At 42.1% G+C, this 15953-nt stretch overlaps 5 protein-coding genes across 5 annotated transcripts; 1 reads left to right on the plus strand and 4 right to left on the minus strand.

Annotated features, from left to right (window-relative positions):
* Nucleotides 1–459: 459 nt before the first annotated feature.
* Nucleotides 460–2093, minus strand: V2V93DRAFT_321658 (major facilitator superfamily domain-containing protein; the record flags this gene model as incomplete). The annotated part of the gene is made up of 2 exons (XM_066907367.1): nt 460–1950; nt 2013–2093. The coding sequence occupies 2 exons, from the start codon at nt 2091–2093 to the stop codon at nt 460–462; spliced, it is 1572 nt and encodes a 523-aa protein (XP_066767644.1).
* A 1533-nt stretch (nt 2094–3626) lies between these two features.
* Nucleotides 3627–5291, minus strand: V2V93DRAFT_165161 (uncharacterized protein). The gene has a single exon (XM_066906912.1). It carries the CDS (start codon nt 5148–5150, stop codon nt 3879–3881), a length of 1272 nt encoding a protein of 423 aa, XP_066767645.1. The 5' UTR covers nt 5151–5291; the 3' UTR covers nt 3627–3878.
* Nucleotides 5292–5301: 10 nt separating this feature from the next.
* On the plus strand, nt 5302–6154 carry V2V93DRAFT_366022 (uncharacterized protein). Its single transcript, XM_066909220.1, has 3 exons — nt 5302–5614; nt 5677–5726; nt 5788–6154. The coding sequence occupies exons 1-3, from the start codon at nt 5488–5490 to the stop codon at nt 5959–5961; spliced, it is 351 nt and encodes a 116-aa protein (XP_066767646.1). The 5' UTR covers nt 5302–5487; the 3' UTR covers nt 5962–6154.
* Nucleotides 6155–10019: 3865 nt separating this feature from the next.
* V2V93DRAFT_321654 (cytochrome P450) lies at nt 10020–11946 on the minus strand (the record flags this gene model as incomplete). Its single annotated transcript, XM_066907366.1, is given in 7 exon segments — nt 10020–10341; nt 10356–10536; nt 10590–10624; nt 10685–11148; nt 11198–11357; nt 11426–11710; nt 11771–11946. The coding sequence occupies 7 exon segments, from the start codon at nt 11944–11946 to the stop codon at nt 10020–10022; spliced, it is 1623 nt and encodes a 540-aa protein (XP_066767647.1).
* A 785-nt stretch (nt 11947–12731) lies between these two features.
* V2V93DRAFT_384952 (cytochrome P450) lies at nt 12732–15117 on the minus strand. Its single transcript, XM_066912226.1, has 9 exons — nt 14764–15117; nt 14464–14704; nt 14370–14413; nt 14172–14307; nt 14093–14116; nt 13645–14036; nt 13515–13592; nt 13247–13461; nt 12732–13188 (listed from the first exon to the last, which is right to left on the minus strand). Exons 1-9 carry the CDS (start codon nt 14979–14981, stop codon nt 12902–12904), a joined length of 1635 nt encoding a protein of 544 aa, XP_066767648.1. The 5' UTR covers nt 14982–15117; the 3' UTR covers nt 12732–12901.
* Nucleotides 15118–15953: the final 836 nt, after the last annotated feature.

Here is a 15953-nt window from a genome sequence, read left to right on the forward strand (position 1 = left end):
CATCCTCGCCATAGTTCTTCTTGAATACCTACTTGGAGGTAGTACGCTTTCTACTATTTGGCAGCTCACTCCATCTCCGTACTCGATTTTCTTGTGGAGACTTCAGCTTATCATCGCAATCTTCTTTCCAATGTATCGTTTGGTGTTTGCCTGTTGAGTTGATTTGAGCTCTGCTATAATCTTCGTTTGTACAGCCCATCCCACATTTCGGATTATGGTGAACTCATCTTCAGACTTGTTTCTGTCCCAAATCTTTCAATCTGTGTTTATTCTATTTTGCATCCAGTCTTCTGATGTATATGATTTTTCTAAATCAAATAGTGAAAAAAAATTGAGTTTCAATTAAACAGCAAATTAGACATAGAAAACAAATAAATCAAACAAGCCAATCAGACAGATTTTTCGGCTACGTTGACAATCAGGCACATAAATATTTCTGGGCTGCAAATATCTGAGTCATCACTCATCAGTCATGAAATTATTGAGAAATTCACAACGGGCAATCCAGCTTCGTGCTCGCTTACCAAATATCCACAAGGGAATTGTAGACAAGCAAGCCAAGACAAACAGCGTTCCCAAAATACAGAAAACTACAAGCGGACCGTCTCTTTCTAGCCAGTCATTGACAAAGTAGGTCAAACCAAATGTGAGAAGATTACGCAAATTGATTGCAACAAAGGCTTCTTCAGAGAGCTTGGGATGCGAATCCATCACATAGCCAAAGACAGAACCGGATGCAACAGCCATCGACATATTAGCTAGACCGTAGGTAAATACTGGTCCCATCCAATGAGTCTGATAATGAACACAGGCACCAAATCCAAAAAAGCCAGCTGCGCCAATGATCATAACCGGAATGAGTAGCACCAAACGGAATTCAGACTCATAAATACCCTTATTCTTTTGAGCAAGATACACGCAAAGATAATCGTTAAGCGGCCCCGCTGCTAATTCTCCAATAATAACCAAAACTAACGGAGAGATACCAATTAGGCCAGTTTGGCCAACCGAAAAGTTGTAAGGCTCGACAGTGAAAATTGAAGCGTTGACAACGCTAAAGACAACAATCCATGTCGTTGTAGTACCGACAACAAGAAACGCCCAGAACACGGCGGGGTAAAAGAAAACAATCAATGTTCTGGCAATGATGCGCCAAAGTGGAGCATTAGAATAACGACCCGTATATATAGCTAGCGAAGCAATAAAGCCCTTTTTTGGGTCATCAGCACCCCAGTGAATTCGTCTACGAAGCTCTTGATTACTATTTCCAGATTCAGTCTTTTTTTCTTCATCGGCAACCGTCTCGGAAGTATTCTCGATTTGCAGCTCAGCAACTTTTTCTAGTGTTGGGTCAAATTCAGGCGCAATATCCAGCGGAGGGCGAATGAATGTAGTCTCTGGAACAAAAAAGAAGACAAAAAACATTAAAATACCAAAGAAAATTGCACAGAACCAGAAAGTCCATTTCCAGCCCAAGTCTTCAATAACATAGCCAGACACGAGACCTCCTCCAGAAATACCACAGAGAAGAAACAGGTTCCAGATTGCCACTCGGGTTCCTTTCTCGTGTACAAAGTACATGTCATTTAAGGTACATTGCACGAGAACCTCATACGGTGCCATACCAAAACCAGCATAGATTCTACTGGCGAGCAAAGAGTTGAAACTTTTGGCAGCCCCGCCCCAGACACTGCTAGTAAACATTAGAGTAATTGCTAGTATGTACATTGGACGTTTTCCGTAAGCTTTTGCCAGAGGATTCATAATCACCAGCGATAACCCGATAGTAAGCACCAGCCATGAAGTCGTCTGGGATACTGTGTTGACAGAAATGCCAAGTTCTGCAGCGATCAGCACAAATCCAGGAGAAAGCATGGGACCATATGCACCAACAACAGCTGCCGAAAGTCCGACAATGAGTAGAATACATTCTTTCTTCCATTGAGGCCACTGTTTTTTTTTCAAAACATTAGAATTGAACAATAGTTACAGCACAAAATCAGCAGACTCACGTTGAGAGGATCATTTGGTGAATCAGAAGGTTGAGGAACTAGAATGACATGGGAATATCTGCCTTTACCATGCTTGAGCATGCTAGGCGGCAAATGAGCATAAATGGTAGCAGCATCCTCTTGATCATTCAGATTTGCTAAAAGAGTTCAAGGCGATATTAGAAGATTGCAAAGTAGAAGAGCATAGTCTACCAACCAGTTCCTGGAACGATATCCAAATGATTGTCCTCAAGAATTCCAAACGGCATCTTTGCTGATATTGCAAACTACAGAGTAGCGGTATAGTAACACAGCAGTCAGTCACGCCGACGACTTATTATATACGAAAATATATTGCAAATCAGAAAGCGGGGAAGATAAGTAGAGAGACCTATGCTGCAGTCTCCATAGCTGGAGAGGAGCCTGATCTCTAACGGAAATTCTAATTCACCGGTAGAGAGGGGCCCAAAGTGTGAGAGAAGGGCATGATCGAACCCACCAGAGAACTGCCATATTAGAAGTTTTACATCTTGACACATCGCATTATATAAAAGAACCTAAGAATTTTTTTGATCTTGCTCTTACAATGGGAATGATGCTAAACACAGGGTTTTAGTCACTTTGACGTATCCAAGACGTCGACAACAAGAGCCGTGAAGGATAGCTTAGTGGTGGGTTTGTTCCGACAAAATGGCCAAGAGCGTAAATTAATAAATAAATATCGAAGAATTATTATTCATTTCTGAAATTCTTATTTTTTCTGCTGATTGTAGACGGAGAGAACGAGAGGGTAATAGTATGCGGATAATTATGTGAGGCCGAATAAGGTCACATGAGATGCTCAGCACAACAGAATAATGCGGGGTAAAAACTAGACAATGTAATTGTTAGCAGCCGCACGCAGCCTCGCAGTGGGTGGAACCCTAAAGACCCTAGTAACCCTAAAGGATCTAACTTGCTCTATGTAACAGTGCAGAAGTAAGCGAGCCCCACAGAGTGCTTCTAGGACAGCAGGACGTAACTGAGACAGCAGTGACTTTCTAAGCTTTAGCATTTGAAGTAGGCGTCAAAGCATCCAATATTCTAACTGCACTTAAAAGTGTATGAGATAAACACTACTCTGTGTTTGCTAAGAGTTGCCTACAGATTCATTCCAAAGTCAATTGAATTGCCGAGAATCACATATGCAAAATGAACTGAACAACTGCAAAAGAGGCACTGCAAATGTATTTAGCATTTAGGCAAATAATATCTGAGAGGATGATGGCTTCCTGCGGATACCGACACAATGCAGCAAACAATAGTTCAAGCCGTTTATATAAGGCTAAAGCCAGGAGACCACAGTATTTGACAGATTGTATTTCATGGATATGGATGGTCTGATAAGATTGCAGCTGACAGCAAGTCACTTGAAACTGCCGCAATTGTTAAAAGTAGAATTACATCCGACTTAAAAATGGAAAACTAAGATATCTATTGTGGATTGATTGCAACTGTTCCGCACTAAGGACACAAACCCCACTTGCTAGTCCAAATGATAGCGTTTGCCATGTGTGATATTCGATAACTTTCATGATACATCGGTCACTGATTCTTGTAATTACACAAGCATTTTATAGAAGCTTCAGCTCTGAGTTATATCAGAGGCAGTAGGTTTAGGCAAATAAATTTAATATTTGAAAGAAGTCACAGGCTCGGAAGGACGGAGGTGCTACCGGAGATAAAAGTTAAGCGGGAGAAATCTTAGGCGCCTTAGGTTCAGCCATTACTCGGAGATAACATGGTTACTATCAATTTCCATTTTCAATAAGCGTCGAGAATATATGGTATTGTTAATTGATAATTCCAAGACAGTATATATTTGATGATACTTTTACTATTTTATCTTTACTGCCAGAGAATAGGAGTACCTTCCGCCCCTTCTATTGGAGGAATCAGAGGACGCAATGCCATACCGTAATCGCCCGCGTTCGGAGTGCGAAGAAGTGTATGGATGTGGAATTTAGCCGGCTCTTGGTTGTTGAGAAAAACACCCGAGTGATGATCAAACTCTATGACGATGATTGGGCTCTGTATGCGGTAGTAGAAAGGATCCTCGTTGCCGTATCCACCAATCCAAGAGAAATATGTTTCACTCTCGTACTTGCGCAGATTGTTTATCTTGGCCTTGCGGGCTGATTCGGGCAAGAACAAAAGATATTTCTCGTAAATTTCGTACAGAAATTTCTTCTGCGCGCTCGTGAAAGTCGAAACAACGATCCCCTCGTATGGGATCACCTTATTATCTCTATAAGCGCCACAGAGGTGCCGCTGGTCATCTTTATTCCAGCGCCCAGGTCCCATTGCGGGATCTTTCATAAGCTTATAAACTTGAGCCTGTGATTGCATGTGTGACGGAAGGCTCTGCATGAGATCAAGGCCGAGCTGTTCTTCGGCCGCAAGAATGCGCGTGCCTGCATAAGGCCCTTCATCTATAATATTAGGCTCGGCTCCAGTAAACCAAGGAGAGATCACAATTTGAGACTTGTAAAAGAAGACATTGAGGCAGAGATGATGGCCATAAAACTGCCAGCCCCATGGACGATTTGAAGATGGCGTACCAAAAATAACAAAGTTGTAGGACCATTCGTTCATGATAACTGGAGCCTTGACAAGATCGCCAAGAAAGCTATTAATGCGCATCGCTGCCACAGCTTTTTCAAAGCCTTCCGGTGAGAGCGTGATCTTAAGTACGTTCATGACGGCGTCACGAGCAAGATCTGAGAGCTCTTCAAGACGGACGCCTTTGATGCTGAGAAGAAACTCTGGATTTGACCAAGTGCGCCACTCGGGTGAGTCAATGTGGTGGAGAGTAGCAGCTTTCTGCTTATTGTCGAGTAGGTCTAGTAGTTTGGCAGCAGAAGCCACTATATTATCGATAGGGATACCGTCATCCTCTAGCTCAAATAATCCAGGAACGACATTGCCGTCTGTAGTGACTCCTTTAAATGGTTCTTGGAAAAGTTTCAGCCAGTGCGTGTAAAGGGCATGTAGCCATGGTGGTTGTTTTTTTGTTTTGAAGCTGGCGCTGTACTCGTACGGATCCTGCTTTGCCATTACGACAAAACGCGGGAGTGAAAGATCAGGGAGATAAGCCCGAAAGTCGCCGAGGTTGGTCATGATGTCGGTATTGTAGAATGATTGTTGCAAGCACAAAGCCTAACTGGCATAGGTCTTATAAGAATCTGACTGTCCAATCAGTTATCTTTATCCGGCGGAACTGTGGCCACACTGGCTGCGGTTGGCGAGAACTGTTATAAGTGGGGAACACTGGTAGGGTTTGCACGAGTCTTGCGTGCGATTTGCTGGAATAATCTTAAGTCCGCTGCGGAGAGTTGTTGCATGTTCTCAAGGGGTTTGTTGCAAATATAAGACAAGCTGCGCGTGGCGTCGGCTAAGCGCAGCCATATTGTAACTAGTTAGTTATCGAGCTGTATCTTCTGTCAACAGCTCAGCCATGTCCACAGCTCCTCTACTTCTTGTTACCGTCAACAACGCTCCCGAGCGCGCCCGTCGCCTTATTCCTCGGGTGCTAGCAAATATTAGCGGTCGCTACTCAATTGTTCATGCTGCAAATATTGCAAGTTAGTTTGAAATCGTGTTTAGATGTCTGGCTGCCATTGCTGATTCGATTGTACTGCTTTAGCACTTTCGGATGTCAGAGCTGTTGTAGAGGCAGTCCAGCCTGATCTTCTAGTATGCAACATGTGAATTTGATATCCAACTCCGTACGCTAACTGTAGTCTGATCTTTGCAGTGTTGTGCTTCAATGTGGACTGAAGAGGAGAGCGCTGAAGTACGGCGGCTCACCAAGGAACTCGTGCCCAAGGCTAAAACTGCAGCGATTCCTCATGGTCTGCAAATAGAGCGTGGTCCGGATGCAGTCGTTGAGTTTTTGACAGAGGAATTGCCTCGGGTGATTGAGTCTTGAAGATTCGCTGCATTATAGACAAGTGTGGTATTTATGTATTATAAACAAGTGTTGTATCGATGTATATCAGAACTTAGTACTAAATCTGCATCGTAATATATATATATTCGAAGGGAATTTTACTGGCTCAAACAGTTTGTTGAGTGATATGTTAGCTATCCAGATATCAATATAGCAACTTGAAGAACTGGTACATTAAGCGTCCGACAGGAAAAGCAGCTAGTGCCGGTTCCATCCTTGTCCCGCAAGGGATAGTATAGCGTAGATAACGGGAGATTGCCCAGCAGCCGAGGCCGTGTAGAATGTTACGCAGTATAATCGACTGCTTTACTTTGCCGGCTACAATTGGCTCTTGCAAGTGGTAGGCACTAGTATGTACACTGAGTTATAATCGCAGACAATGCTCCAGCTTCGAGCGTCCATTCTTTCGACTGTTTTCCACGCTCATGGAGCTTATATCATTCCCACACAGAGCAAACCTCTCAACATTTATTTTCTGACTATCGCTAACTACCCCGTCTTGTGTCTCAGTCTTGCCATAGAAACTAATTTCACTACATCAGATATGGCCCGCCTTCGGCCAATCTTTAAAATCACCGCAGTCGCCGAATGATTATGTTAAGCTATTGGCAAGTCAGCGAACACAGCCCAAGGCGAGCATGATATTGTAGCTCGCAAACAGCAAAATCGAGCATGTAGAGCTAATCTCCGAGCAGAATGCATGCGCCACTGTTCGTCTATATTTGACATCTATTCTGCCCTTACTCGTTTACCAAAGATTTCAATATAAATAGCGAGCCACGTTCAATTTGGTCGGCGCAGAAGAAAAATACTAGGACTCAGCTTCACAATCAGAAGAGTGATCCTCTTAACTGTTCTAAGATATGGAGAATGACTGTCATGATTGGTCAGATTCTGTCGCCTTTATGAAAGCAGTTGGTCACTTGCCTTCATGGAATAACTTCCTGACAGCCCTAAACATTTGTTTCTATGATTGCTTTCTATGATTGTTACTGACTTGATATTAGACGAGGTTTTTGCATGAGAATGTAGATATGGGAATACGTCAGTATCCGTGAGATTTAATGAACCTGATCCTGTCATTGCCGGTGGCATGGCTGAACATTACTGCCATGAAACTTCTGAAGACTTGGGCTTAACTGTATGCGTCATTCGGTGCTCTACCTCAGTTTAGTGAGACTCAATAAAACAGAACCGTTTAATCCAGCATTTTACTATTATGATTTTGATCAAGCTCTCAAAATGTTTCCACCTACAGTCACCAAGAAGGTGTTAATGACACTTTATCTTCAGGAGTTAACGCAGACCTCACGGGCGAATTTCGCGATGGTTGAGTTTATAAAAGGATATCCTTATTGCTTTCAATTTAGGTTTGTGTTTTGTTTGTATTTACTAGAGCTTTTAGATATGAATAATAGTGTTAATCCATTTGAATAGCCGAATTAGCTTGTTGACGCCAGATAACTTTGCAAGCTAGAAGTAAATTATGTTAAGAACGATACCAGACCACTTCGCCGCATTCAGATAATAACCAAAATCAGATTCCGGTGGAAGAATGAGGTACTGTTTAACAAGTCAGTGCAAAAAAAATAAGTTGCAATAAAGAAAGTGACGGAGGAAATAATAATTATTATATAAGACGGAGCGGCATATTTATGTATGTAATCAATTTCTTATGCATCGCGGGGGATGCGGCTGAGTATCGCATCTAACTCGATCTCCCACAGCCATTGTACTCAGCTGAACTTTAACTATAGCGAAACTTCGTTAGCCAGTATACTAAACACAAAGTAATTCAGCAAAGGCCCGTACATGACTGCAACAGGTTGAGAATCAATAGATCATTAAGGTAATCTAAGGTACTATCGCATGACAAATAAGTTATGTAACATTTCTAATTGGCAGTTGAGTAATTGGGTTGTGTTGATAATAAAGCCTGGTAGATGAGTCCAATCGCGGCTTACCATCGTTGACCAATTAGCCAGACGATCTCTCCGCAAACCTACTGATTCCAATATAATTCATTACCGGCTTACGTATCTCTAGTAATGCCTGTTTTCATACGCGCTTTTGCATGTCTACGTGTATGAGAGTAGTGTCGTATACGCGAAGGCGATGTGCGCCGAGGCTAGGGTTGATAGTTGTCTGTCCAGGCCTCTCGATATCCACTCATTGAATGTCTCTGATCATAGTTTTCTTACAGTAAGAATACTGATATTGCCGCGGTGGTCTCGCGGAATGTCAATTTTTATATAGGTTTGGCGCGAGGCAGGCAGTTGATGTGCAGATTACGGGTTATGGCAAGACTGACCTTTGCGGGACGCAGCTACTAATGATGGGCCTGCGCCCAGCCATCTGTGACATTTAGATGTAGGTTGACGGCAGCTTCTCAACTTTTAACAGTGCTGAAAGTAGAAAGAGTGTTCTTATTTTATTTTTCTATGCACAGGGTAGCGGAAATTCGATTGCACTGACGCTATCAGAGGTTTGCAGAGAAGCTGCTCGTTTGGTAATCCTCTTACTTAGCGTATACTCATTCAGAATTGACCAATCGCAGCTCGAGCAGGGTGTGAAGGAAACCGACAATTACGAGATCACATACTCCCAGATACCTTCGGTGCTAAACCAACTGTGTGCTTCGCAAGTGTGCTTCGCAAACCTTTTCAGCGCCGCCGCTGTCGATTTTTGCGTGAATCTTGCCTAAAATCGGGGTTTCGAAGAGATCACCACTAGAAAACAATTTGGGCCATCTTCTCCTATATATGACAATTATATTATCAGGTACGCACGTCTCATGTCTCCTCTCAAACTCTATAACCAGACACAGGTACCACTGATATTGGTGTTTGCGTTTTTTACAGGGGGTTTTCACAGGGAGTTTTTACAGGGAGATATCGTTGTCCTGTTAGATTTGAAAATACTATTTTAATAAAATTCTGTAAGCAGAATATGTTGCTCTCAGAGATGCTTCATTGACCAGGAGACAACAAAGCACCCAGTCGCCAGTTGCAACAATAAGCAATTATAACCAGCAGACAGCACCCGACTATACATCATTGTATAACGTAATTGAGACTAAATCGATTGCTATAATTCCACATCAGTATCCTCCGGTACGTTATATCTTTACTGTTTCCTATTGAGTGACAACAGACTGAATCGTCAGTCGGCAGAATGCATTTGCTTGTGGTTTTCAACATCAAGCAAGTGCAAGTTATAAAATTTCGTCCTTTCGCTAGCATTTCATTATGAATGAGAGCTAAATATATCACCTAGTGACTGCATCGGAAATACAATCTCAGGATCGAAGTACAAGCAGCTCGTCTGCTAGAGAGAATTTTGCTCCTCCCTGTATTTTATAGTAGTGAATCAGAAGCACTTTCTTGTATAACCTAAGGATCTCTAAATCAATGAATTGATGATCTTCGTTATACTCATATACACATTCATCCGCTATCTATTAAAATGTGCCAAAATTCGACAAGGCGACTCAGCATTAGCGTCAATCTTTTTCTGTTTGATGTCCTCTTTTTTACAACTCTCAAATAATGATTAGCCAATCAGGAAGAGACAATCTTATAATAATTCTCCCTCTTTTTAAACTAGTTTAGTACATGATGGTGCCGCCATCTGTTCATTGCCAGTCAGATTATGAACCACAGCGAAAACAAAAAACATGTATTAATCTACATTGCTATTTAGCCAAGCTAATAAAGTAATGGCGAGCATCTGGTATATTACACTTGCGTAAACCGGGTACTCTACCTACAGTTTGGGCCTACTTCTGTTAAACTAGCCATATTTGATCTAATACTGTTACGCGAAAAAAACTGTGTATCTCCACGATATGAAACGAAATGCAAAGTCTGCACTGGAAGTATTGAATAATTGCATGATCAGTGATTACAACATTAATATAAGACATGCGTCTGAAAAACTAATTTTTATTTGTTGCTCACTCAAAATATCTTTTCTCAATGAAACATCACCGTCAGTCTAGCTTGACTGTTACTTACAAGGACAGTGGAGACTTGGCTTTACTCATACTGAGACAAGAACTCTTCCGCACTAGCAAGCTCCCGCTTGATCACTTCTCCATGGGCTGGGCTACGAAGCTTGATTCGCACGTCAAAAGGTAATGGACATACTAAATTAGCAGATGTATAGGCGTTCGTGTCCAGCGGTTTGATTTCACCAGTTTCCTCGTCGATAGGCTCGTCAAACTCAAATGCCCAAAGTAACTTGGCCGTAATACGCCACATGCTACGTTCTGCTAAGTGGAGTCCTGGACAGATTCGTCGTCCACCGCCATATCCATAATGATGTAAAATAAAGGTTAGCCGCGCTTCGGTTACTGCTCTCATGGGCGATACTTATCTCGATGCTCGTAGTCTGGTCCAACCGCATAGTCGTTCGCGAGCTTGCGGTGGTTGATAAACCTATCTGGATCAAATACATCATGATCAGGATAATAAGTCTCATCATTATGCATGGCCCATACGCCCACAAAAATAGTGCTTCCTTTCGGGATAAGCATACCATCATACCAATCATCTTATGAAAATATATTAGTGGTACCTAAATAGGAAGCAAAAGACTAAACTCACCTTTGGTGACGGTGTGCGGAAGTCCCAAGTCGGATCTATATAATCGTCAGCCAAGAGCTCTTAATACACTAGACTAGGCATTTGAGAGGACTCACGTAGGGCGCCAGCGAAGACCTTCTTTCACAATAGCATTGATGTACGGCAACTGCTCAAAGTCGGAAAACAAAGGAGTTCTCTCAACTCCACACACCCTATCGATCTCCTCGCGAGCTCTTTCCTGAATTTTTTTGCTTTTGGCAAGAGCCAGAATTATAGTCAAAATCTGATTTGCTGTGGTATCAGAACCAGCCTCCATAATCTCACCGAAGAGGATATTGAAGGCCTGCTGACTCATCGGCCAACCTACTTTATTATATTCATCCAGCTTCATGTCAATCATGCATTCGCGTTTATCACCACGCGCACGGCGCTCTTCAACCAACTGCCGCGCATTGCCCCAAACGGTATCCATCTTGTCACGCAAGCGGTATGCACGCTTCTTCCACTGGCCTGGCATATACCACAACCAAGGAATTAAGTCTACAGGCGGGTTGGCGCCAGGTTCAATAGCTTGAAGCCACTATTCAAATATGTTAGCTTATTAGAAATACAATCACGATAGTACATACTTCTTCGATCAGCGCAGACACATCTTTAAACCAAAATGATTCGAGAGACTTAGCACGGAAACCCCAGGCCAATACTGATGCGACAGATGATGAGTAAAGCCTTGCATAGGGGAAGAATTTCTTAGGCTCCTCAACCAATCTGTTCATAAAAACAACAGCTCTAGATTATGATATGTAATCAGCATTATTTCCGACATATTAGAGCAAAGGCCAGATTCAAACACATACTCCGCTTCTTGTATACGGAAATGCTTTTCATCTAGCGATTTCGGGTTGAGATTTCTGGTGATTATTGTTCGCTTCTCTCGCCATGAGGGAGTTTGACACTCCATTGTCATATGATTGCCTCGAGTGATGAAGAGAGGAACCATGTTCGACGGTCTGTCAGAGTATAAAGTCCCTTTTTTATCTATCAACTCATGAATAGCTTTACGATCACAGATAACAATGATATTTCCCGGTCCGACCTTGAGTGAGTAGATTTTTCCATATTTTTCCGACCACTCCATGAACCTGGCAAAAAGTTAGATGACATAATTTAAACGTTTGAACTATAAATTAATCTGCACTAACTTCTTTCCTAAGCCAGTAGTTGGAATCTCAAGCATATTTCCAAAGAGAGGTATCGTAGGAGGTCCGGGAGGCAGTCGGGGGTCGCGTTTCCCGATCTGCAAGATACGGTAGAAGCCATAAATCAAGAGCAGACCTGCGACCGCAAAAATGGTATTTGCTGAAAGAGTAGTCGTCATTGCGTTCTTCAATCCAGTAATACGCTTATAAGTAGTCGTTCACAATAGAAAATCCAAATGGTCAGGGCAGTCACGATAATTATACGCTGGAGATCGATTCATTTAATTTTAGTCCTGATGGACGGCAGTCTTTTAAGCGGCGGAGAAACACTACATTGCGGCAAAATATTCCGAAGACTTCCCGAATGTGTACCCAATCAGCTGAGATAGTAGCCGTAAAAAAGTAGCCGTAAAAAAGCAACCGCAGCAAAAAAATAAGTGCATGTTGAGCTCCGCGAGACTTCGATCCATTCCCGATTAAGCCCATCTACCCCTCACAACCAACGTCACATTTCGAAAGCCTTTTGTGCGCACCAGTCAAATATCTTGATAAGTCATGCATGACTATGTGTTGGAGATAAATTAAAGAGTGCATTGCAGCATCAGAAGATCGAAATGTCTTTAGACAAAGCAGTAGTGACAGATCAACGCGCTGTCGTCACTAGACAAAAGCGGGGTTGTGGCCCATAAAGTCTCATATAAACCTAAGAATCTGACAGCTAAGCAGTAGCTTCGTAATAGCGCTCGCCGAAACAATTTGGCATCAGAAACTCTATTACACTCAGGTTTTATGTATTTAACTCAATACAGCTCTATTGTCATAACTCTTGGCTACTAAAAAGTCTAAATACCGTCTTCAATAGTTGACAGGCTAAACAAAAAGAATTCGAAACCCTCCACATACTGTTTATGTAACACTATTAGAAATCTACTGCTCAAAATATGATAATATAACTTACGATATTGCGCAAAACTATCAAGTTTACATTCCACGTAACATGTCATATATATAACCGATAAAAAAGCTAAAAAAAAAAAAAGCTACTACTAAAAATATATACTTGTATACTCGGAAGACATCAGACTGGCTCAGTTTAACAGTAAGAAATTGCCATTTAGGCATAAGCCCTCTCATTTACTCCCACTGCTGGAGCATGCTAAGACTCTTATCGCATTCCTTCATAATCACATCAACATGTGCCTGGCTGCGAGGCTTGAATACAACCTTGAAAGGAAGCGGACCATGGGAAATTCCTTCTTTGTAAGCGTTTGGATCAGGCATAATCTTCTGTCCGGTAGCCGGGTCAATAGGCGCCTCAATGTTGAACGCCCACAATAACTTGGAGATTGCACGCCATTGCGTCCGTTCAGCGAGATGCATCCCGGGGCAGATACGACGACCTGCACCATATGCGTAGTGATGTAAATCCTAACGCTCGTCAGCTTTACTTCATTTATAAATCTATATTGTATTACTTATCTCTGTTATCAAAGTCAGGACTTCCTGCATAGTCGCTCGCCAATCTGGGATGATTAAGGAATCTTTTCGGGTTAAACTCTTCAGGGTCCTTGTAGTTGTAGAGCTCACTGCGCTGAATAGCGAAGGAGGGAATCACAACAGTTGCATCCTTAGGGATAAGCATTCCGTTGTACCAATCATCCTGAGCAACTCTGTGCGGAACGCCAAGAGGAAGCCTATGCAACAGATATTAGATGTAAACGCATTAGACACTGATCACGAGACATACACAGGGTGCCATCGAAGGCCTTCTTTGACAATACAATTAATGTAAGGAAGATCATTAAAATCGTCCCATACAGGCATTCTATGCAAATTAGTATTATATCCCGAAACATGTATAGCTGAGAGAACAGTACCTTGCTGTTCCACAGACAGCATCTAGTTCCTTCTGAGCAATAATCTGATGCTCCGGATTTAGTACCAAGCACAAAATCATAGTCGAAATAGCAGAAGCAGTAGTATCGGCACCTCCTTCAACCAGAACACCCAAGAAGTGATTGATCTGATTATCGCTCATAATATCTGTCTGCTTTTTGTCGTCCAAAACCTTGTCAGCAATGCATATTCGCCTATCTCCTTTAGCTCGACGCTGATCCAAATACTCTCGAGCCTTTGACCATGTATTATCCATAGCGACGTACGACTTATGGGCACGCTTCTTCCAAGGACTCATAAATCCAGGAAGGTACTTAAGGAATCCAAATTCATCAACAGGAGGGTTTGCACCAGGTTCCAAAGACTCGCTGTACTAATTTATCATGAAGTAAGTATCTTTTGTAATTTTTACAGTTATTAATAACATACCGAGTCCATAGCATCATAAACACACTTTAAGAAAATATTAGCTTTATAACATTTCAATACCTTGGAAGAAATTTCTTACGTGACCAAAAAATGACTTGTAAGTCGCACCACGCTGACCAAAAACCATGCAGCAAGAGATAGAGCTAGTAGTTCTCATGATATGCTGGTAGAAATCAAGGGGTGACTGCACAAGATCACGCATAAGCACCGTGATTCTAATTATATAGCCCGTCAGTTATTATGCCGCATTCATATTTGATACACCTATATTACTTACTCAGCATCTTGAATTGCATTGACATTTTCATCAAGAATTCTAGGCTGTATAACTATTAGCAAATCTATTCATTTACTTAAGAGAGGAAACTTACAGAAAGGTTGTGGGAAGCAATCTTTCTCTGCTCACGATACAGAGGTGAGTTATTCATGAAAGCGAAACTGTCTCCATGGGTAACAAGTTCCGCAACATAATTATTGGGACGCTCAGAGTAGATAGTGCCTTTCTTATCAACCAAGTCATGAACCGCTTTGCGATCAAATAAGACAATCATTGTTCCTGATCCTATTTTAAGGGAGAAAATTCCGCCGTATTTCTCGCCCCATTCAAGGAATCTGTGTTAAAAAGTCAGAGCAAGCTCTATTTAAGAGCCAAAGTCACAAATACTGCATACTTAACATTGAGACCGGTAATAGGAATTTGATGAAGATTTCCTAAAATAGGCAAAGTAGGTGGGCCAGGTGGAAGACCCTTTTCTCTTCTTCCCATTGACAAGAGCTTGAAGCTAGCGTAAATAAATATTGCCAGCGCGAGAGTTGGCAAATATCCCAATTCATGAGGTATCTTATCAGTAAGAGCTGAAAATTCAAGCGAGGAGAGTATGGAAGCCATTGTGAACACTCAAAATTGAAGATCTAAAGATTGTAGGATTCTGCTTAAATTTAACGAAATAAAAGAGCATATCGCAAGATCTGGTCACGCCTAAGCCTTTATAACGTCTACTTCTCTCAAATCTCTCTCCATCATATCCGAGTACGCATTAATATAGTCGGAGAAGTTTCGGATAATTTAAACCTGACCTGTATCGGTTTTGCAACTGATACCGCAAGCGACATTTACTGTGACGCGGGTTACCAACCGGATTTACTGTACTAGCGGCAGTATCGGAAGAGGGGAGATATTTCCACCGGTAGTACTGCGGGGTTCTTCCGTAGATTTAGGTACATACCACCATTGATTTTGTAGGTAACCGTCTTCTATTTACAAGCCTTCTTTCAGCTCAAGTACTAAAACATAACGAGACTTCTTTACCCGATTCTAAAAGTAGGCTAAACAAAGTTTGTATATCAGTTCATGCTCTTGCTACGGGTTCTAACAAGAAATGCTCCGATAATGTCGTCAGATGTAAATAGTATGCTACCTATGACCCCGCATTGTAGTAGTTGTGTACGACGCAAGAAGCAGTGGACGTATTTTCTGAGGCTACGAGAATCAAAAGCTGCAAGAAACTCACAGTCAGCCTATTTGCATCAAACGGAATCAGACACCAGATTGTGACTGTGTCATAGTTATCTCAAGCCAACGAGTATCAGCCAACAAACGATGAAGAGACTTGACCACCGTCTCTATTACTTTCGACTCGAGAGCGAAGCACGACGAATGCGGCGTTATATAGGGTAAGGGCTTGTGTAAATTAAACTTTGCATAGATGCACTGGGATAGTGCACGAGCGTACAGCAGTACCTAAGACGCTATAGACAAAATTGCGGGGTACTGATCTTCGATCGGCGCTAACGAAACTCTAATTTCTTGCTAACTGCTAGATTAGTTGGGAAACATACGATCTGAGGATTCGTTCGGATA

Source organism: Kockiozyma suomiensis (genome assembly GCF_038497685.1).
Source record: "Kockiozyma suomiensis strain NRRL Y-17356 unplaced genomic scaffold V2V93scaffold_3, whole genome shotgun sequence".
Classification (NCBI taxonomy): Eukaryota; Fungi; Ascomycota; class Lipomycetes; order Lipomycetales; family Lipomycetaceae; genus Kockiozyma; species Kockiozyma suomiensis.

What these genes read in the sequence shown, in the direction of transcription:
- V2V93DRAFT_165161 (XM_066906912.1), bottom strand. Translation starts at nt 5,150, where the DNA reads ATGACCAACCTCGGCGACTTTCGGGCTTATCTCCCTGATCTTTCACTC.
- V2V93DRAFT_366022 (XM_066909220.1), top strand. Translation starts at nt 5,488, where the DNA reads ATGTCCACAGCTCCTCTACTTCTTGTTACCGTCAACAACGCTCCCGAG. An exon ending in TCATGCTGCAAATATTGCAA is followed by an intron (nt 5,615 to 5,676) that starts GTTAGTTTGAAA and finishes GTACTGCTTTAG; the next exon opens with CACTTTCGGATGTCAGAGCT. An exon ending in CAGTCCAGCCTGATCTTCTA is followed by an intron (nt 5,727 to 5,787) that starts GTATGCAACATG and finishes TGATCTTTGCAG; the next exon opens with TGTTGTGCTTCAATGTGGAC.
- V2V93DRAFT_384952 (XM_066912226.1), bottom strand. Translation starts at nt 14,981, where the DNA reads ATGGCTTCCATACTCTCCTCGCTTGAATTTTCAGCTCTTACTGATAAG. An exon ending in TTGCTTCCCACAACCTTTCT is followed by an intron (nt 14,414 to 14,463) that starts GTAAGTTTCCTC and finishes ATAGTTATACAG; the next exon opens with CCTAGAATTCTTGATGAAAA. An exon ending in GGCCTTCGATGGCACCCTGT is followed by an intron (nt 13,462 to 13,514) that starts GTATGTCTCGTG and finishes TCTGTTGCATAG; the next exon opens with GCTTCCTCTTGGCGTTCCGC.